The sequence below is a fragment of the Panicum virgatum genome, chromosome 1K (genome assembly GCF_016808335.1).
Source record: "Panicum virgatum strain AP13 chromosome 1K, P.virgatum_v5, whole genome shotgun sequence".
NCBI classification, from domain to species: domain Eukaryota; kingdom Viridiplantae; phylum Streptophyta; class Magnoliopsida; order Poales; family Poaceae; genus Panicum; species Panicum virgatum.
In genome coordinates, this window is record NC_053136.1 from 56,744,564 (window position 1) to 56,765,704 (window position 21,141).

Below are 21,141 nucleotides of genomic sequence, written 5' to 3' on the forward strand. Positions count from 1 at the left end.
CCCTCATTCGTCCGCCGTAAGAGCGTCATCGCCATCACCAGTCTTCCACCTCACCTCACCTCACCCGTACCACCATCAGCGGTAGGGAGACACTGACGAGACGAGCGAGGGACTCGGCGGCTTGGGGTGGGACGGGAGTCAGCCGGTGTGGAGAGACTGTGATCGCAGGAGAGGAGAGCAGCTCTCTCAGGACCCACCGGCCGGCCGGCCGGCCTGCCCTGCCTCCGTCCGCCCCAGGGAGACGTGTGGCCTGAGGCCTCTCTCTCTCTCTCTCTCTCTCTCTCTCTCTCTCTCTCACACACACACACACACACACACACACACACACACACACACACACACACACACACGAGTCAAAGAGGAGAAGAGCAGATCTACATCTGCTCCACCGATGAGCGCTTCTCGGTTCATCAAGTGCGTCACCGTGGGGGACGGCGCCGTCGGCAAGACCTGCATGCTTATCTCCTACACCTCCAACACTTTCCCCACCGTGAGTTGATTTTCTTTCTTTCTTTCTTCGCCCCCTTTGTACGGCTTGGCCATCTGGCCTATATATGAGATAGAATAGACTGGCTCCTCCTCCTCACTCACGGAGTCAGGGGAGAGGATAAACGGACGAAATTCATCTTCTTTCGCACATTGATTTCTGCCTAATATAAATAATAACCATCTGGATACAGCTTAGCTGATTCTCCCGACAAACAGGCATAAATACCTACTCCCAGATGATTTTTCGAGGAGGGGAAAAAAGAAGGAAATCACGCAACTGTAATCAGGGATTAGAAAATCGTACCATACCCATAGTTTAGCTTGATTTGCCCGCTGTCGTTGGAGAGCCCCATAGGATAGGGCAGGGGCGGCATGGGTGTACAGATGTACACCCAATAATTTGGGCAAAAAAGTTTTATCAAGTGTCTATAACTGAGTTAGATCATGTTTATTTGAGCCCAAATTAGAGAACTAGGCCCGTGGGCTGGCCTGCTATCTCAGCTACACTGCCTCACCCTCACGCCAATCCCCTTCGGGGCTCTCCACGAGATCTCTCCTCATTCCTCAATCGACCTCTCCTCTCCTCTTCTATTTTCTGCTGCTGCTAGCTAGGGTTGGCCCTTACCCTTGGAGTTAGGCGGCGGCCGGCACCTGGCTGCTGGCTCTGGCAGCAGATTTGACGGAGCCACGGAACGGAGGGCGAATCGGCGTCGGCGGCAGCTGCAGGGCCATGCCTGCTGTTGCTGCACAGCCGGCGACTGTGGCAGCCGAGTGCACGGCACCCACGGCGGGCGCGGAATCTGCGGATGCGCCGGAAGCATCGCCGGCCACGGCAAGCACAAATGCGGGCATTTTCAGCTTTGAATTTTGTGAAGAACAAGCTAAGAAATAGCATGGGGGATCAATACTTAAATGATTGCTTGGTTCCATTTATTGAGAAGGAATTTTTCCTATGTGTTGCTGATGAAGACATCATCTCCCGTTTCCAAAAGCCACCTCGTCGAGTTAATTTGTAACTTTTTTATTGTATGGATAATAGATTAAGGAACTATTTGTATTGTATCATGTAACTTTAACCTTATTTTCATGAAGCTCTATCTTTTATGTGCGATGATTGTTCGGTTTCGGTAATACGCATGTACACCCAATCTTGAATTCCTGCCTCCGCCGCTGGGATAGGGTGTCCTTTTGCCCATCTTCTCTTGTGACATCAGAGCTTCACGCAGTAGCTGGCTCTTTTTTTTCCCCGGCCAAAAATGTGCCTACAGCCGGTTTGTTAGTCTCCGTTCACTTGTGTAGCCTCAGTTACATTACTCCGTTGCTTATATCCCTACATGGGGCATCTCAATGCTGCAGGATTATGTTCCAACTGTGTTCGACAACTTCAGTGCCAATGTTGTGGTTGACGGAAGCACCATCAACTTGGGTCTGTGGGACACCGCAGGTTAGCATCCTTCTTCACGTCTGGTCTTCTTCCCGCCCCCGAGTACTGTAACCATACTCTATGGATTTTACAGGACAAGAGGACTACAATAGACTGCGCCCGTTGAGCTATCGTGGTGCTGATGTTTTTCTGCTCGCCTTTTCTCTCATCAGCAAAGCAAGCTACGAGAATGTATCAAAGAAGGCAAAAACCTCACGATGCTCACTTACTTTGCCCCCTCACTTGATGGAATCTTATTTAATTTAGCTTTGCATTTCTTGCAATGACCTGTGCATGTCTCCTTTTCCAGTGGATTCCTGAATTAAGGCACTATGCTCCTGGCGTGCCTATAATTCTTGTCGGGACCAAGCTTGGTATGCTTTGACCTCATAATGCATTGCGTTTGTGCTTATCACGTGGCCTTTTATTCTTATTCATCGCCATATGCACTGCCAAGATTTTCTGAATCTCACATGTGAAAGCTCGTGCCGCCCAAACTGTATTGTTATCCCCATTTCTCAGAAATTTTGATTCACTTGCTTATGAATTCCTGCCAAGCCATTTGATGCCAGCCAACCCTCCACCTCTCTCTCTCCCCTCCCAAAATGATGTTATAGAAACAATCTTTCAAAGATAAAAGTATATATTGCCATGTTTGTGGAAATATATGTGACCATTGTAGAAGCAAAATACAAGCTATTGGAATTGGGCAGGGACATCATTGCTTAGTGTATTTGATTGAAACGTTGCTTAATGTATTTGATTGGATCACATGTCTGCCAGGATTGAGAGATTGTTGAGCATTAGGCAAAATGCCAACATTGCGCTGGTTAATCATTGTCTCCCTAGACCTACTTATGTTAAACCAGTTTATTTACTTGTGAAATATGCATGACGCAACTAAACTTTTTAGGGAACATGTTAAACAAAAGATATAATCAAAATGTTGCTAACATAAAGATTGTTTTATCAAATAAAATTCTGCAGAAGCACGTCCATCCAGTGCGTGAATATGCGTGTATATTTTCATTTTTTGAGGCAAATTTGTAGGAAAATCTATGATCAAATCATGTATATATGCAGCAGTGGCTGCACTAGATCATCTCATTTTACTAACCTCATAATCGGTCTTTTAGCTTTTGGCTGTTATTGTGCTGCTACAGGTTCTTTGTTTATTAGATATGATAGTCGATGTTGCTTAACTTTCTAGTTATTGGTGATAGATCTGCGGGATGATAAGCAGTTTTTTGTTGATCACCCTGGTGCTGTTCCTATCTCTACTGCCCAGGTACGCTAAGAATTATCTGCCTTCGTCTTATCACTTTGGCGGCGTAGCGGCATAAATATTTAAACAGGTACCGTTTCACCGATCTATGCAGGGTGAAGAGCTGAGGAAGCTAATTGGTGCAGCTGCCTACATCGAATGCAGTTCAAAAACCCAACAAGTAGTGCAGTTCTTTTCTTTCCCTGCAGAAGATGCATCATTGAGCTCACTTGCTGTGCATGCTTACTGACCCCTGCCGCCTTGCACCTCCAGAACATCAAAGCAGTGTTTGACGCGGCCATTAAGGTGGTTCTCCAGCCTCCAAAGCAAAAGAGAAAGAAGAAAAAGGCGCAGAAAGGATGCGTCATTTTATAACTAGTAAATGGCAGACTCAGCAGATGTCCCGCAACATCTTTTGCTGCCTCTGGCTGCGCTTCAAAGGACCAGCACAAGGCATATCTTGTGGTGTTGATCTTGAAAGATCCTGCCTGATGCACTTGGTTTCTAGGGTCCTACTAGAAGTCATGCCTGTTGACCGATCACTGCGTGTTTTGTATGGGCGAAACAGAAATTATCGGTGGATTTGCAATATAGCAGCAGGTTGCCGAAACTAGGCAGTCACTTGACTAGTTGAGTCTCTGTAGATGTTAGTTTGATGTGTTGTGTTTGTTTGGATAAGCTGCTGTCCCGTCATGCTTGTGTTTGTTCGCTTTGAATTTGAGTCGAAATTCATGCGAATTTAATTTATCCATACGTTGAAGAATACAACCCATTCATTCATCCATTCATTCTGTCTAGGAGGATAGATTGGTAGAACCAAACCGAAGGGAAATCAATCAGTCTGGCGTGCCAAATGTTCGTTGGTTCACATGACCATCATCATATCAAGGCTCTTCCTTGTTTACCAGGAGGAGAGAAGGAAGAGTGAAGGAGGGGGAGTGCAGCCGCCGCGCCGACGTGCCGCGCCGCGGCGTTGCACGAGGTCCGATCTGGAGCGCTGAAGCAGCCGTGGGTCTGCCGGATGCCCTTCCCCCCGGCCTCCAGCAGGAAGGTGGAGTTGGCGCTGCCGCTGCTGAAGAGGAGGCACCAGAAGAAGGGCCCGCGGCGGTGCGCCCGGTCGAAGCCGGCGCCCACCTGGGTGTGCTCCTTGCCGAGGATCTCGGTGGCAATGGCATTGGTGGTGTTGCCGGCCTGCAAGGCCCTCCGGGCCGGCGCGCTCCCGGCGGCGGCCGGAGATGACGTCCACCGTGGGGAGCTCCACGCCGCAGTTGGCGGCGTACACCTCCGTGATGTGCGCCTCCGGGGGTTGGCACGCCACCGTGTTGTCGCTGCTGCAGGCTGCGGCGGCCATGGCCATGCACTCGGAGATGTACTGGAGCGCCATGCACCCCAGGCCGGCGCTGTTGCGCAGCGCGGGCAGCTTGCTCGCCGCCCTCTTGCCGTTGATCAGCGCCACAAGGTCATTGGCCGGGTTCCCTGCCGCCGGAGCTTTCGGGTCTCAAATCAAGGGTAAATAAATGGAAATCTACCAAGCCGAAGCGCATTTGAGATTTAGTCACCAACCATGGATCTTTGCGGCGGAAGCGGCCCCCAGCCTGTGTCCTTCCTCTTCCTCCCTCAGCTGTCCTCAGGAGTCAGGCCTCGCTCCTCAGTTAGTGATAGACTGAGCGAGGGAGAGAGGAACGGTTGGTAGACAAAAGATAAGGGTCAAATGAAATGTGCCATAAAGTAAAAGTAACGTACTACTTTCCTCGTAAAGTAAAAGCTATAATTGGTGTGTCTCGGTGCATCAATTCAGTAAAATACATGTCCTATCATCATGTTCATGTCCTCTTCCACGGCTATCTACTGCAATAATAAGAATAGAGTAAAATGCATGACAGTCCTCGTATTTGTCACGACTCACGAGGTATCATCTAGGTCTTTAAACTCTCAAGATGTATTTTTAGATTCCCAAATTTATCTTGATATGTCTCTCAAGGTAAATTTTTGTACCCCTGAAAATTGCCATTAATTAATTGTATTCAAAATGTATTTTCCAGCCGATTCATTTAGAACTTTTATCACTAAGACCATTTTAATTTAGCTGCTTATTAATCATACATCATGTGTTAATCTAAATCATTTGATATCAACAGTGGATATTATAGTTTTCTCATTCAAAATGGAGATATTAATGCTAATCCTTAATATTTCCTACTAACTGTTTATATTTTGCATGCACTTTTTATAAATTTATTAAGATATTTTGTTTCCATTCTTAATAAAAATTAAAATAGCAATTATATTAAATTAAAATAGTATCTAGAAAGTTTAGGGGCTTGCATGACACCACGAGACAAGTTTATAGGTCTAAAAATGCATTTTGAGAGATTAGGAACTTATGTGACACCTTGAAAAAGTTTAGGGATCTGAAAATGCATTTTAAGAGTTTGGGAACCTAGATGGCACACCAAAACAAGTTTAGCGACTGCTGTCATAAGAATATAACGTGCAAATATAAGCCTCTGTTGTTATGAGCGACGGCCTCGTACCTATATGTATCACACTTAATGCGATTATATACAAGTTTAGCATATTATATACTATGTGCATTTTTTATTATATATTTGGACAATTAAAAGAGTAATAATTATAGTTTATTTTAAACTAAAATATATTTTATAATTAAGAATAGTACATTGGTTAGAATAATAAAAATTATAAAAACAAACTAAAAGATACCACTTGGTGGTACAATTGTAGAAATGCAAGAATCCGGAGCTGAAATGTAAAAGATATGGTTAATTGGATCTATGGCATTGTCTTAAATGCACCACAAACATAGCGGAATGAAATGTCATTTGTCATGTCATCTCTTGTTCTGAATCATGTCATGTCCAAAAGAACTCTTAATTCCAGTTTGTTCTCGTTTCTCAATTCATAACCTAAGACCATTGCTGCTCGAGCTGATAGTCAATTCCTAATTCAATCTATATCTTAACTACTATTCCATTTATTCTATCAAATCTAACCCTTTTTTTTTGTTCGGTAATGTCATTGACGTGCAATTCAGACCCCAACCCCAAGTGAGATGGAGTGTCAGGGGCCCACCTCCAGTCAAAGCATAGCCCGGCTGGTGATCGAGCAGAAATCAACATGACCACCTTGCTTGTCGGGCTGACTGCAAAAGTGATTTTAGGCCCAGCCCAACATCGCTGACAGCTGGACCGTTGGCGGTGCCTTATCCAACCAACAACAAACACCATTCAATTCATTCATGGACGAGATTGGAGCGGGGAGTCGGAGCCGACCCGTGCTCCGCCGCCGCCGCCGCCGCTATGGGTTTCCCCACCCCCTTCCTGCAGCTGAAGCCGAAGCAGCCTCCGGTCGGAGGATATCCGCGGTCGAGGAGGCACATGCACCTGCGCTGCGCCCTCAACTCTGAGAATGTCGTTAATTACAACCTCTCATCTCTCTGCCTAGACTTGCGCTCATCCTGCACATTCTTGCTTGGTTTCAGCCTCCCATGACTGTTTCCATCACTGGAGCCACAGGTTTCATTGGGCGCAGATTGGTTCAGAAGCTTCTATCGGGTTTGCTCATCTACCTGCTCACTAGCCAATTTTTTTAGATTAAACCTGCTTGCTCACTAGCTAGATGTACAGCATGTACTCCTATATAAGTTTGATCACACGCAACGCAGATGATCACAAGGTTTTCGTCTTAACAAGGTCTGCCACCAAGGCCGCATCAGTTTTTCCTGGTAATATATAAGCCCCAGCTCAACTGAACAAGCTAACGAGCAACGATCAAGAAATCACATTTTTCATCCATCCATCTATGTATTCTACATCCGATCCATTGCAGTTTCCACCTACCCCGGAGTCACAATAGCCGAACAAGGAGATTGGGAGGCATGCGTGAGAGGCTCCTCTGCTGTTGTCAACTTGGCCGGCATGCCCATAAGCACAAAATGGTCACCAGAGGTCCACTCTCCTTTGGTTGGTTCTTCCATCCGCACTAGATATCTTCGCTCTCTCTCTCTCTCTCTCTCTCTCTCTCTCTCTCTCTCTCTCTCTCTCTCTCTCTCTCTCTCTCTCTCTCTCTCTCTAGTCGTGCCGCCTTCTCTTTCGCAGATTAAACAGGAAATTAAGCGGAGCCGGGTCAATGTTACATCAAAGGTACGTACCTACAATTCAAATAAAAACATGTGCTAGCTGCTGCTTCGTCTGGTCTGGTTCCCAATTTTGATTGCTGAAGGTGGTGAAATACATAAACCATGCTGGAAATGCTGATGTTCAACCCTCAGTGTTTGTGAGTGCGACAGCCATTGGCTACTATGGTACATAATACATGAACTAGTCTCCTGATCTTGCTGAGCTAGCATCCACCAGTTTAATCCGTAGTCGAAACAGGAACACATGGACTGATCAATTTCAATCTACTGCATGCATGTATGCTGTAGGTACCAGCGAAGTCCATAGCTTTGATGAATCAAGTCCATCTGGCAATGACTACCTAGCAGAGGTTAGGCTTCATCAGTTGCAGCTTGCACTGCCTGCTTTCAAACACTACTCGAGCAGTCCAGCACCGTCACGTCTTTCCAAAAAAAAAAAAGATCATTGCTCACCGCATGCACGATGCATCGATCATTTTCCATCTCCATGCGCCTTACAACAATCTGGGGCGTGCCCGACAACATGGGTAAAAAGCGCAGGTGTGCAGAGAATGGGAGGCCACAGCACGTCAAGTAAACCAGCAGGATGTTAGACTTGTGCTTCTCCGGATTGGGGTTGTTCTTGGCAAGGACGGTGGTGCTCTAGGTCGGTGGGTTCCATTCATTTCATTTCGTTTGCCTTCTCTTTTCTTTTCCCCCGCCCTTGTTCAAGGATCATTCCGATTTGAGCCGCATTGTTCACCTAACTCATCCGTCTATCTGCAGCAAAGATGATCCCTCTTTTTATGATGTTTGCCGGTGGTCCTCTTGGGACGGGACGCCAATGGTTGTTTCTCTTTCGCTTCTATTATATATGCTGGCATCCTAGTTAAATCCATTTCGAGTTCGAGACATACGGGTTTGAGCGTTAGTACATTCAAATTTGACATATTGTACCTCTGTGTCTGTGTTGTACTCCCTACTATATCTATTGACTTAATGTCATATATCTTCACTAAATTTGTCGCCAGGTTTTCTTGGATTCATCTAGACGACCTGGTGAACCTCATCTACGAATCTCTAATTAACCCTGCGTACAAAGGTGATCTCACTTCCACTACTGCACATTCTTTGATCCCCTTGTTTTACATGAATTGCACATTGGATCAACTCCAGTAGTATATTGGTGATATGATTTGCCATGCTAGAATCCATGCAAGCACCCTATTGCACCATGAAAACTGCTTTATTTATTGGATGAATAGCTATTTCATTTAGGCTACTCCTAGTGACACATTACATGACACGAACTAGTTTGTTGACATGGTAATAAGTCTTGTACAAGATACTGCTTGGGCATGATTGTTAGGCATTGTTTGGATGTAGATATTGAAGCCTGGAATTCGGAATTGGCATTGAGTTCATCCAATATCAGTTGTTTGGCTGGTCCTGGAATTAGCATTGGAATTCGACATCAATACCAAGCGGTATTCACCGCACCTGCATCCCCTTCATCTCAATACCGAGCCACTCCCCTCGGTTTTGCGCTGAATCGGTCTCTTCCGCGATTCCCCACTCGCGGGCTCAACTCCCTCGCTCCCTCCGTCAGATGCGGTGGCGGCCCGACCCCTGTCACCCGCGCCGCCCCTCCCCTCCCCCTCCCCGGGTGAATCGCGCCGCCCCTCCTCTCCACTGCCTCCTCCACCGGCGAACCGCGTTGTCCCTCCCCTCCCCTGCCTTCTCCGCCGGCAAACCACACCGTCTCTCCCCTGCATCCTCCGCTGGTGAACTGCGCCACCCCTCCTCTCCCCGACCTCCTCCGCCGGCGAACCGCGCCACCCCCTCCTTTTCCCCCTCCATCGGCGAACTGTGCCACCCCTCCTCTCTTCCGCCTCCTCCGCCGGCGAACTGTGCCACCCCTACCCTCCCCTGCCTCCTCCATGGAGAGCCGCGCCGCCTCCTCCCCTCCCTCTCCGCTGGATAGCTGCGCGCGCCACCTTCCCTCGCTCTCCGCTGGAGAGCCGCGTCGCCCACCTCCCTTCCTCCTCCTTTGGACCCCTCCCTCTGGGTGCTGCGCCCCTTCCAATGGCCGCGCCGCTCCCCTCTCCATGGCCGGCGTCCTCTCCTCTTCGACACAGGAGAATGGGGCGCTCGAGGCAACGGCTGCGCGGAGCAGGAAGGGGCACAGCGGATGCACAAGGGTGATGTACCAATTCTCAATTTGACGGTATGGACATCCAAACACGAATTGGTATTTGCTATCTCATCAAATTCCATCTTACAATTTCATCTCCATCCAAACAATAGCTTTGGTATTCGGCCCAATACCAAGGCTTCCAATGTCTGCATCCAAACGGAGCCTTAGGGATTTTCCTCCTACAAACAGAGAAAGGGGAGGAAAAAAAAAGGAGGGATCAAGGCACAAAGTAGGAGAAAGTGAGGAGTGTAAGTGTTCAGATAAAGTTCCCTCTTCGTGATCCTTTGGATCCTTTGCATAGAAGAATGGAGAGAGGTGGCAATTTAATTGCAAGCTCCTCGTAGGTACAATATTCACAAATAGAACTTTTATATGAGCTCCATTTCTATATATGGGTTGAGCTATTTCCCTAGCAATGATGTCCATTAATGAGTACTAGAAACGTTTGTATGTGTGAGGGCGTGCGACAAGGCTAAAATGCAACAAGGTGTATTCTCTAATGCACCCATCCTGCAGTTGCAATCGAGAGACTACATTGCAACCGGGAGCATAGACCAATTGCAACTGGGTGGAACTAACTGCAACTAGGCGCGAACCAATCGCAACTTGACGCAAACTAGTTGCAACTCAGATCGACTCGGTTGCAACTGGACGCGAACCAGTCGCAACTTAGAGGGTGGGTGCATTCTCTGTACAAAATGCACCCAGGTGCATTATATATATATATATATATATATATATATATATATATATATATATATATATATATATATATATATATATATATCCTTTCTACGCTCACTTGTAGTTACTCCCATGTGTGTATCTCATGATGTAGGACGTATCTGATCCAACAAAGAGTATATACATGGAGTATGTTATCATACTAGACCATCTATGATGGTATGTACGTTGGTTATGTGACCATACATAAAATATATGAATATACTTATTTTTATATACTTGTACTAAATTATAATCATAGTTTATTTCCGAATAGGAATGCTTTTTATCTACACTGTAGCAACTCTCACCATCAATTTACCATCGTGTGTATGTTCATATACTCATTTATCACGCATGTTCACATACTAATTCTAAGATACTTCAAAGTGATATGAATGGAAAATTTCAAAAGCATCCCTATTTTTTTAAATATATTATAGTTATACCTTAGTACTAGTATATAAAAATTAGTATGTTCACATATGCTATGTATAGTCACATACAAAATATATGCCATCGTAGACGGTCTAGTATGATCACATACTCTAAGTACATGCTCTTTGTTGGGTCAGTTCTACATCATGAGATACATATGTGGGAGTAGCTACACATGCGTGTAGAATGGATTTTTCCCAGAGAGGGAGGGAGGGAGGGAGAGGGCCTTTCTGGGGTATCCATCATTGTAGGTGTTTATGCACATCAATTATGGAATGCTCTCTGTGTATATTACAAATAAAGTATACTATATATATGTATATATTGAGAGTAGCCTTTGTTAATCAGGTGTAATCAACGGAACGGCACCGAACCCTGTGCGTTTGTCGGAGCTGTGCCAACAGCTGGGGCGAGTCGTCGGGCGGCCCTCGTGGTTGCCAGTGCCAGAATTCGCGCTCAAAGCGGTTCTTGGTGAAGGGGCTTCTGTGGTAATTAATATAAGCTCGATCACCGTCCTACTGCTATCTATCCAATAGCTAGCATTTCTTCTAGTGAAGTAAATTTGATCGGCGCAGGTGTGGGAAGGACAAAAGGTTCTCCCTGTGAAGGCCAAGGATCTGGGCTTCTCCTACAGATACCCCTATGTTGAAGACGCTCTCAAGGCCATTGCCCAAGACATACCAACTTAGGGCCTTTGCCACGACATACGTGCACTGCCTCTACCTGCTGTATAGAGCTTGGCTATATATATATATATATATATATATATATATAATAAACTGTTCAGAGCCTATATATATTTTATTATGCATGCCAATCAAAATGCATGTTAAAACTAAATTGATGTCAGCCACAAATATAATATATAATAATCATATAAAGATCCCAACAATTACATGCATTGCCAATAAAAAAATAAAATAAAATCATGCATGCCATAACAGAAATAATCATATAATAGATCCCAATAATAATTAGAACACCTGGTAGCTTGAAATTAACCTCGATATCCTTCTGACTAAACTTATATATGTAGCTATATATATCGATCGAGCTGGGTACGTAGCCAGAAAATTAAGGAAAAGAAATTAAGTGCATGCTGGTCAATATATAAAAATAGGCAAGGTCCGAGCGCAGGAGGCGCCCCACCACAAGCATGTGTATATCTAGGATCGATATATATGATCCATGGACGATTGCTTAGCTAGCTTCTAACGGCACAACAGGGGACGTACGCCGCCGGCCGACACGAAGGACGATGTCGACAGCGACGCCGGTGATGGCGAGCTTTCTGCTGCTACTGCTGGTGGCGTCGACAGCGACGGCGCATTTCCAGGTCGGCGACGTGGACGAGTACTGGACCAAGCGCGCGCAGGAGGCCCGCCTCAGAAACCGTGCCGCCGGGGCGGCGATCAACGACCTCATCTCCGGTGCCGCGCGCTTCCACGCGAACGTGGACGCGCGCGTGTACGGCCGGCGCTCCAACCTGCAGGATGCCGGGGAGGCACCAGCCAAGCCGACCGAAGCACAAGGTGCCGCTGCCGCTCAAGGTGGTGGCGGTGGCCATTGACCACCTTACCAGTAAAATTGATCGACCCATTTTTTTTTCTATTTCATTTCATTTCATTTGAGGCTGCACGCATCTATGCCGATCCGATCCTTGTTGGATTATGTATATGTATATGTATTTTTAATAATTACTGACCATATGTAAGCATGCACACCGTCATCCAGATATATGTTTTAATATATACATATATATAATTTGTTCCATGGACGGACTTGCATTGTGCCCGCAGCTAGCTAGGCGCAACAATGCCATCTCTACATCTTCGATATACCTATTATTATCTCTTCAAAGACTAGCATATATATACTTTGTGCATCTCTGTTACTACAGAATCGCGCCAAACACACTCGAATGTGCTAGAACGCGCGACGATCGTCAAAACGACCAACACCAGCGAAACTCTGGGCATACCAATCTGACCGGTGCCGCCGACCGGTCTGACCGGTGCAGGCAGAGCTTCACGAACGATCTAGAACGACGAGCTCGGAAGGGACTCCGTCGGATTTCGTCACGCTAGGGTTGCTCTGAGATCGGCAGGCCACTCAGAACGTCTTCAAGCGCCGTCTGTTGACGCTCACTAACCACCATTTCCAAGCGTCAACTTGATCAGAAAATTATGAGAGTTTGCATTTCTTACACACATCTTTATCCATTAAAGTCTCTAAACCACACTTCACATTCTAGAAAAATGCAATTTGTATTTTTGAGCTAATATGCAGGTTGCAAGCATACTTTGGCCCGATATAAAATCACAGAAAATATCAGAGCACTGATTCAGACTCAAACGGACCAAAAGTAGCCCAAGAACCGAAGCATAGCCACTCAAGACAGGCTCTACCCCAGCATTCAGACAAGAGGAGGCCCAGGACAGCCCACGCCCAGCTGCTTTCGTATCTCTAAAATCTAACAGTTCCGACGAAGATGCTACAGGTCATCCGAGTTCCAAGATCGGTTTTCTGTGGCATGAATGGTACATAGGGAGATAGGGTGGACAGTGTAGATGATGTCGGAACAATTACGGCCGCCAACCCTTCCGTTAAGGTACCTTACGGGCCCCGACACCGTGGGCTGCCGATGCTGATTTTTGTGGAGACAGTAAAACCTTTGAGATCTCTTCCATCCGGACATGGAATCGAACTAGTTTTTTTTTTCACGGCTGCAGAATCGAAGGCCTCACCCCGCAAAACCTGAATTGGAAAGATTCCACACCTGTAGATGTCTCTAAAAATTATTTACCATAGGCCAGACAGCTGCATTTGTATCTCTAAAATCTAACAGTTCCGACGGAGATGTCACAGGTCATCCGAGTTCCAAGATCGGTTTCTTGTGGCATCAATGGTGCATAGGGAGGTAGGGTGGACAGTCTAGATGACGTTGGAATAATTACGGCTGCCAACCCTTCCGTTAATGTACCTTGCGGGCCCCGACACCGTGGGCTGCCGATGCTGATTTTGTGGCGACAGTAAAACCTTTGAGATCTCTGCCATCCGGACACGGAATCGAGCTAGTTTATTTTTTCACGGCTGCAGAATCGAAGGCCTCACCCTGCAGAACCTGAATTGGAAAGATTCCACACCTGTAGATTTTTCTAAAAATTATTTACCATAGGCCAGACAGCTGCGTTCGTATCTCTAAAATCTTAAAGTTCCGACGGAGATGTCACAGGTCATCCGAGTTCCAAGATCGGTTTCCTGTGGCATCAATGGTGCATAGAGAGGTGGGGTGGATAGTGTAGATGATGTCGGAACAATTACGGCAGCCACCCCTTCCGTTAAGGTACCTTGTGGGCGCCGACACCGTGGGCGGCTGATGCTGATTTTGTGGCGGCTGTAAAACCTTTGAGATCTCTGCCATCCGAACATGGAATCGGGCTAGATTTTTTTTTCACGGCTAAAGAATCGAAGGCCTCACCCTGCAGAACCTGAATTGGAAAGATTCCACACCTGTAGATGTTTCTAAAAATTATTTACCATAGGCCAGAAAGCTGTGTTCGTATCTCTAAAATCTAACAGTTCCGACAGAGATGTCACAGGTCATCCGAGTTCCAAGATCAGTTTCCTGTGGCATGAATGGTGCATAGGGAGGTAGGGTGGACAGTGTAGATGACGTCGGAACAATTACGGCTGCCAACCCTTCTGTTAAGGTACCTTACGGGCCTCGACACCGTGGGCTGCCGATGCTGATTTTGTGGCGACAGTAAAACCTTTGAGATCTCTGCCATCCAGACACGGAATCGAGCTAGTTTTTTTTTCACAGCTACAGAATCGAAGGCCTCACCCTGCAGAACCTGAATTGGAAAGATTCCACACTGTTGATGGTCCTTAGGTGCAAAATATATGACGTCAACTCCTGCATTAAGACATGAAGAATGAACATCAACAGTAGTGGTAGGAGTTATTACTAACGAATTCCACGAGTGTTGGTGAATTGTTGATTGCAGGGACATAAGTCAAGAATAATATGAAAACACGCAGAAGACACAACAGAAATACACAGAACATCGCTACCTGTGTAACACATCCAAAAGAGGCCCATTTGACAGAGCAAACGGACCAACCAAGGCCGGGCACCGTGAATCCTGGACAAGAGGCCCACAAGGAGTGCAGCGGCCAAAGATGGGCTCAAACCGCCTTAGTCGGGTTTGGCCGAACCCATGGATCGGCCGACCCCCTACTGAGGCGGTTCAGGCTCATCTTTGGCGGAAAGATTGTTCTTATCCTCTAGAAGGCGGTTATCATCGTTCCCGCCCTTATCTCACCCGGGAACCGACCTATTAGGACTATAAAAAGGGCCTCCCTCACCCCTCTCAACACACACCATCCAAGGGAGTAGAGTAGTGCCACATTGCAAAGGCGACGCGATAGTTCGCTAGTGCTTAGAATAAAGGAGGAGAGTGAGGAGTAGTTCGGGGAAGCGCCGGGCCTATCGGTGTTCCTTTCCAAGCTTGTACCTCTACAGATACTGGCTTCTTTTGGAGTAAAGTAAGTTAGTATTTGTGATTCTCTGTTCTTGCATAGTACTAATCTTTGAGTGAGATCAGTTCTCTTACTCGCGGGTTCGTCGCTCTGTTTTATACAGAGTGCCGTAGTTTGCTACGGGGTACCAAATGTAGTTAGACTACGGTAGTAATCAGTAGCATAGTCGTGGTGTCTAGGCTAAGGGTTACCTTCGTTTGGCTTATATCCCATGGTCTGTGAGGTAGTCCACAGGTGGTGACAGCCCTGTTGGTCCTTAGTAGCCCTCCATATTCGGATATAGCGTAGAGCCGTTGGCCGGAGTCTCCTGACCATTTTAGGGGTAAGCCGTTGCCCGAAGCGAGTATCTAGCCCGAGAGATCGACCTTAACTCATCCTTAGTACTACCTCAGGAATCTTCTCTATCCCGCCACTTATCTTGGTGTGTCCTTGGACCGACTTAGTAAGAAGTTAGTGCACACACGTTCCCTGTGGATACGATACCCTTGACTACTCACGGGTGAAAACTACAACGGTATCCGTATGCGTGCGGATTTATTCGCATCGTTAAAATACCCAACAAGCTTTCTGGCACCGTTGCCGAAGAACGGTTGCTGTATCTTTCTTCTTGCCTACTCGTCCTCGTATCTTATCTTTTCAAAAAAATCTCTTTCTTTTTCTCTTTATCTCTATCTTCATCCCTTCTATCATGGAGCAACCCTCTATCCTAAGCTTCTTTGCTCCTAAGGGCGAGCTCATTGAGCCACCAAAATCCGAACACCCAATTCTTGCATCCAGCTATGGGTTCAGCCCCAAACTGATCGCCTTGGTTCAGAAATCTTCCTTCTACGGGTCAGATAGCGAAAACCCATACCATCATCTGCGGGAGTTTGAGCAAGTGTGTTCATGTCGTGTCATCGCAGGCATGTCACACGATACCCTCAAGTGAAAGTTGTTTCCCTTCTCTCTTGTTGAGAAGGCTAAATAATGGTACACATATACTGTAGGTAGCGTGAACGGAAGCTGGGATGAACTTAGAGACAAGTTTTGTCTCTCGTTCTCCCCCCAGCCCCGTATCGTCGCACTACAAAGGGATATCCTCTGCTTTCAGCAGAAAGAGAAGGAATCCATTGATGCGGCTTGGGCCAGATTTTCACTTCTGCTAATGTCTGGCCCTAACCTGTCGATACCCGATCATGTGTTGCTTCAACATTTTTACATCGGACTCGACACAGAATCCGCCTTTTACCTTGATGTTACCTCTGGAGGATCCTTTACCCACAAGATTCCATGCAAAGGAAGGAAAATCCTAGATTGTATAACTGAAAACACTTCCTTCGTTGCCAACTACGAACCCTCCAACGAAGAGTGTACGTCAAGCCATGAGGATATTCTAGCAGCCGAATCTGATCCTTTACCTCCGATAACTCTAGATTCAGCTCTAGAACCCTTTCCTAAACCACAGGCTCCGGAGGAAGAAATTCAACCTTCGGAGTTTCCTTTCGAGTTCGAGGATGATCTATTTGAAGACTTCAGAAACACCTTGAACTATCCTTGCACGAGGAAGCCGCCGGTTCCCATGCCTTCCACGGATCCTATAGAAGCCACATTCCTTAGGGAAAATGTTAAGAAGATAACATCCATTTTGGCAAGTGAATGGTCAGGAGAGGTGGAGCGCTAGATGAATCTTTCCTATAAGGTCCTTCTAGACATGTGGAACATGTTTGGGCAAAAATTCCTCAGTTTCATAGGAGGATAGTTGGTTGGGCGGGTGCAACAGAGCCACCTGCTCATAATAAATCGATGAGAACGTAGGTGCCCATTTCAATGTGGTAAGGACTATTATATTTTCAAAAAAAATATGTCAGAGTACTCTATATGAGTTTTCGTTCCTATAGGGTAGTATTCTGTGCCTCTATTCCAACGGGACCAAGAACTCCCGATGTTAGATCTTGTAGCATGAGTTATAGCCTTTAAACTGCACGGTGAAGGTATTCGGGGCTCTTAGGCCCTGTCTATCGCCCTACAGGGATGAGCGCCACATGAATCTTTCCTATATGGTCCTTCTAGACATGTGGAACATGTTTGGGAAAAAATTCCTCAGTTTCATCGGAGGCTAGTCGGTTGGGCGGGTGCAACAGAGCCACCTGCTCATAATAAATCGATGAGAACATAGGTGCCTATTTCAATGTGGTAAGGACTATTATATTTTCAAAAAAATATATCAGGATACTCTATATGAGTTATCATTCCTACAGGGTAGTATTCTGTGTCCCTATTCCAACGGGACCGAGAACTCCCGATTTTAGATCCTGTAGCATGAGTTATAGCCTTTATGGTCATTCTAGACATGTGGAACATGTTTGGGCAAAAATTCCTCAGTTTCATCGGAGGCTAGTCGGTTGGGCGGGTGCAACAGAGCTACCTGCTCATAATAAATCGATGAGAACGTAGGTGCCCATTTCAATGTGGTAAGGACTATTATATTTTCAAAAAAATATGTCAGGGTACTCTATATGAGTTTTCATTCCTACACGGTAGTATTCTGTGCCCCTATTCCAACGGGACCGAGAACTCCCGTTTTTGGATCCTGTAGCATGAGTTATAGCCTTTAAACTGCACGGGGAAGGTATTCGGAGCTCTCAGACCCTGTCTATCGCCCTACAGGGATGAGCGCCAGATGAATCTTTCCTATATGGTCATTCTAGACGTGTGGAACATATTTGGGCAAAAACTCCTCAGTTTCATCGGAGGCTAGTCGGTTGGGCGGGTGCAACAGAGCCACCTGCTCATAATAAATCGATTAGAATGTAGGTGCCCATTTCAATGTGGTAAGGACTATTATATTTTCAAAAAAATATGTCAGGGTAGTCTATACGAGTTTTCATTCCTACAGGGTAGTATTCTGTGCTACTATTCCAAAGGGACCGAGAACTCCCGTTTTTGGATCCTGTAGCATGAGTTATAGCCTTTAAACTGCACGGGGAAGGTATTCGGGGCTCTCAGGCCCTGTCTATCGCCCTACAGGTATGAGCGCTAGATGAATCTTTCCTATATGGTCATTCTAGACATGTGGAACATGTTTGGGCAAAAATTCCTCAGTGTCATCGGAGGCTAGTCGGTTGGGCGGGTGCAATAGAGCCACCTGCTCATAATAAATCGATGAAAACGTAGGTGACCATTTCAATGTGGTAAGGACTATTATATTTTCAACAAAATATGTCAGGATACTCTATACGAGTTTTCATTCCTACAGGGTAGTATTCTGTGCCCCTATTCCAACGGGACCGAGAACTCCCGATTTTGGATCCTGTAGCATGAGTTATAGCCTTTAAACTGGACGGGGAAGGTATTCGGGGCTCTCATGCCCTGTCTATCGCCCTACAGCGATGAGCGCCAGATGAATCTTTCCTATATGGTCCTTCTAGACATGTGGAACATGTTTGGGCAATAATTACTTAGTTTCATCAGAGGCTAGTCGGTTGGGCGGGTGCAACAGAGTCACCTGCTCATAATAAATCAATGAGAACGTAGGTGCCCATTTCAATGTGTTAAGGACTATTATATTTTCAAAAAAATATGTCAGGGTACTCTATATGAGTTTTCATTCCTACAGGGTAGTATTCTATGCCCCTATTCCAAAGGGACCGAGAACTCCCGTTTTTGGATCCTGTAGCATGAGTTATAGCCTTTAAACTGCACGGGGAAGGTATTAGGGGCTCTCAGGCCCTGTCTATCGCCCTACAGGGATGAGCGCTAGATGAATCTTTCCTATATGGTCATTCTAGACATGTGGAACATGTTTGGGCAAAAATTCCTCAGTTTCATCGGAGGCTAGTCGGTTGGGCGGGTGCAACAGAGCCACCTGCTCATAATAAATCGATGAGAACGTAGGTGCCCATTTCAATGTGGTAAGGACTATTACATTTACAAAAAAATATGTCATGGTACTCTATACGAGTTTTCATTCCTACAGGGTAGTATTCTGTGCCCCTATTCCAACGGGACCGAGAACTCCCGATTTTGGATCCCGTAGCATGAGTTATAGCCTTTAAACTGCACGGGGAAGGTATTCGGGGCTCTCAGGCCCTGTCTATCACCCTATAGTGATGACCTCCAGATGAATCTTTCCTATATGGTCATTCTAGACGTGTGGAACATGTTTGGGCAAAAATTCCTCAGTTTCATCGGAGGTTAGTCGGTTGGGCGGGTGCAATAGAGCCACCTGCTCATAATAAATCGATGAGAACGTAGGTGACCATTTCAATGTGGTAAGGACTATTATATTTTCAAAAAAATATGTCAGGCTACTCTATATGAGTTTTCATTCCTATAAGGTAGTATTCTGTGCCCCTATTCCAACGGGACCGAGAACTCCCGATTTTGGATCCTGTAGCATGAGCTATAGCCTTTAAACTGGACGGGGAAGGTATTCGGGGCTCTCCGGCCCTGTCTATCGCCCTACAGGGATGAGCGCCAGATGAATCTTTCCTATATGGTCCTTCTAGACATGTGGAACATGTTTGGGCAATAATTACTTAGTTTCATCAGAGGCTAGTCGGTTGGGCGGGTGCAACAGAGTCACCTGCTCATAATAAATCGATGAGAACGTTGGTGCCCATTTCAATGTGTTAAGGAATATTATATTTTTCAAAAAAATATGTCAGGGTACTCTATATGAGTTTTCATTCCTACAGGGTAGTATTCTATGCCCCTATTCCAAAGGGACCGAGAACTCCTGTTTTTGGATCCTGTAGCATGAGTTATAGCCTTTAAACTGCACGGGGAAGGTATTAGGGGCTCTCAGGCCCTGTCTATCGCCCTACAGGGATGAGCGCTAGATGAATCTTTCCTATATGGTCATTCTAGACATGTGGAACATGTTTGGGCAAAAATTCCTCAGTTTCATCGGAGGCTAGTCGGTTGGGCGGGTGCAACAGAGCCACCTGCTCATAATAAATCGATGAGAATGTAGGTGCCCATTTCAATGTGGTAAGGACTATTATATTTTCAAAAAAATATGTCAGGGTAGTCTATACGAGTTTTCATTCCTACAGGGTAGTATTCTGTGCTACTATTCCAAAGGGACCGAGAACTCCCGTTTTTGGATCCTGTAGCATGAGTTATAGCCTTTAAACTGCACGGGGAAGGTATTCGGGGCTCTCAGGCCCTGTCTATCGCCCTACAGGTATGAGCGCTAGATGAATCTTTCCTATATGGTCATTCTAGACATGTGGAACATGTTTGGGCAAAAATTCCTCAGTGTCATCGGAGGCTAGTCGGTTGGGCGGGTGCAATAGAGCCACCTGCTCATAATAAATCGATGAAAACGTAGGTGACCATTTCAATGTGGTAAGGACTATTATATTTTCAACAAAATATGTCAGGATACTCTATACGAGTTTTCATTCCTACAGGGTAGTATTCTGTGCCCCTATTCCAACGGGACCGAGAACTCCCGATTTTGGATCCTGTAGCATGAGTTATAGCCTTTAAACTGGACGGGGAAGGTATTCGGGGCTCTCATGCCCTGTCTATCGCCCTACAGCGATGAGCGCCAGATGAATCTTTCCTATATGGTCCTTCTAGACATGTGGAACATGTTTGGGCAATAATTACTTAGTTTCATCAGAGGCTAGTCGGTTGGGCGGGTGCAACAGAGTCACCTGCTCATAATAAATCAATGAGAACGTAGGTGCCCATTTCAATGTGTTAAGGACTATTATATTTTCAAAAAAATATGTCAGGGTACTCTATATGAGTTTTCATTCCTACAGGGTAGTATTCTATGCCCCTATTCCAAAGGGACCGAGAACTCCCGTTTTTGGATCCTGTAGCATGAGTTATAGCCTTTAAACTGCACGGGGAAGGTATTAGGGGCTCTCAGGCCCTGTCTATCGCCCTACAGGGATGAGCGCTAGATGAATCTTTCCTATATGGTCATT

At 46.0% G+C, this 21,141-nt stretch overlaps 2 protein-coding genes and 1 pseudogene across 7 annotated transcripts; 2 read left to right on the forward strand and 1 right to left on the reverse strand.

Annotated features, from left to right (window-relative positions):
* The first annotated feature begins 34 nt into the window (after positions 1-34).
* On the forward strand, positions 35-3,956 carry LOC120647448 (rac-like GTP-binding protein 5). Its single transcript, XM_039924246.1, has 8 exons — positions 35-273; positions 326-490; positions 1,846-1,933; positions 2,007-2,116; positions 2,223-2,286; positions 3,136-3,200; positions 3,292-3,357; positions 3,450-3,956. The coding sequence occupies exons 2-8, from the start codon at positions 392-394 to the stop codon at positions 3,549-3,551; spliced, it is 594 nt and encodes a 197-aa protein (XP_039780180.1). The 5' UTR covers positions 35-273; positions 326-391; the 3' UTR covers positions 3,552-3,956.
* On the reverse strand, positions 3,846-5,003 carry LOC120656658 (annotated as a pseudogene).
* A 1,424-nt stretch (positions 5,004-6,427) lies between these two features.
* LOC120647419 (epimerase family protein SDR39U1 homolog, chloroplastic-like) lies at positions 6,428-12,443 on the forward strand. 6 transcript variants are annotated; one of them, XR_005664809.1, is made up of 13 exons: positions 6,429-6,607; positions 6,679-6,751; positions 6,862-6,921; positions 7,026-7,144; positions 7,295-7,339; positions 7,419-7,500; positions 7,624-7,685; positions 7,876-7,981; positions 8,101-8,161; positions 8,346-8,416; positions 8,701-8,766; positions 9,680-9,855; positions 11,021-11,162. XR_005664809.1 is itself a non-coding variant. In XM_039924227.1 (13 exons), exons 1-12 carry the CDS (start codon positions 6,497-6,499, stop codon positions 9,742-9,744), a joined length of 921 nt encoding a protein of 306 aa, XP_039780161.1. In that variant the 5' UTR covers positions 6,429-6,496; the 3' UTR covers positions 9,745-9,759; positions 11,021-11,162. The 6 variants fall into 6 exon arrangements, 5 of the variants coding, with proteins under 5 accessions (XP_039780141.1, XP_039780161.1, XP_039780156.1 ...); XM_039924227.1 differs by having other exon boundaries at positions 9,680-9,759; XM_039924222.1 differs by lacking the exons at positions 8,701-8,766; positions 9,680-9,855 and adding an exon at positions 11,248-11,451 and having other exon boundaries at positions 11,021-11,160.
* The last annotated feature ends 8,698 nt before the right edge of the window (positions 12,444-21,141 follow it).

What these genes read in the sequence shown, in the direction of transcription:
- LOC120647448 (XM_039924246.1), top strand. Translation starts at nt 392, where the DNA reads ATGAGCGCTTCTCGGTTCATCAAGTGCGTCACCGTGGGGGACGGCGCC. An exon ending in CCTCCAACACTTTCCCCACC is followed by an intron (nt 491 to 1,845) that starts GTGAGTTGATTT and finishes TCAATGCTGCAG; the next exon opens with GATTATGTTCCAACTGTGTT. An exon ending in TTCCTATCTCTACTGCCCAG is followed by an intron (nt 3,201 to 3,291) that starts GTACGCTAAGAA and finishes CGATCTATGCAG; the next exon opens with GGTGAAGAGCTGAGGAAGCT.
- LOC120647419 (XM_039924207.1), top strand. Translation starts at nt 6,497, where the DNA reads ATGGGTTTCCCCACCCCCTTCCTGCAGCTGAAGCCGAAGCAGCCTCCG. An exon ending in GGCCGCATCAGTTTTTCCTG is followed by an intron (nt 6,922 to 7,025) that starts GTAATATATAAG and finishes GATCCATTGCAG; the next exon opens with TTTCCACCTACCCCGGAGTC. An exon ending in AATTAACCCTGCGTACAAAG is followed by an intron (nt 8,417 to 11,898) that starts GTGATCTCACTT and finishes ACGGCACAACAG; the next exon opens with GGGACGTACGCCGCCGGCCG.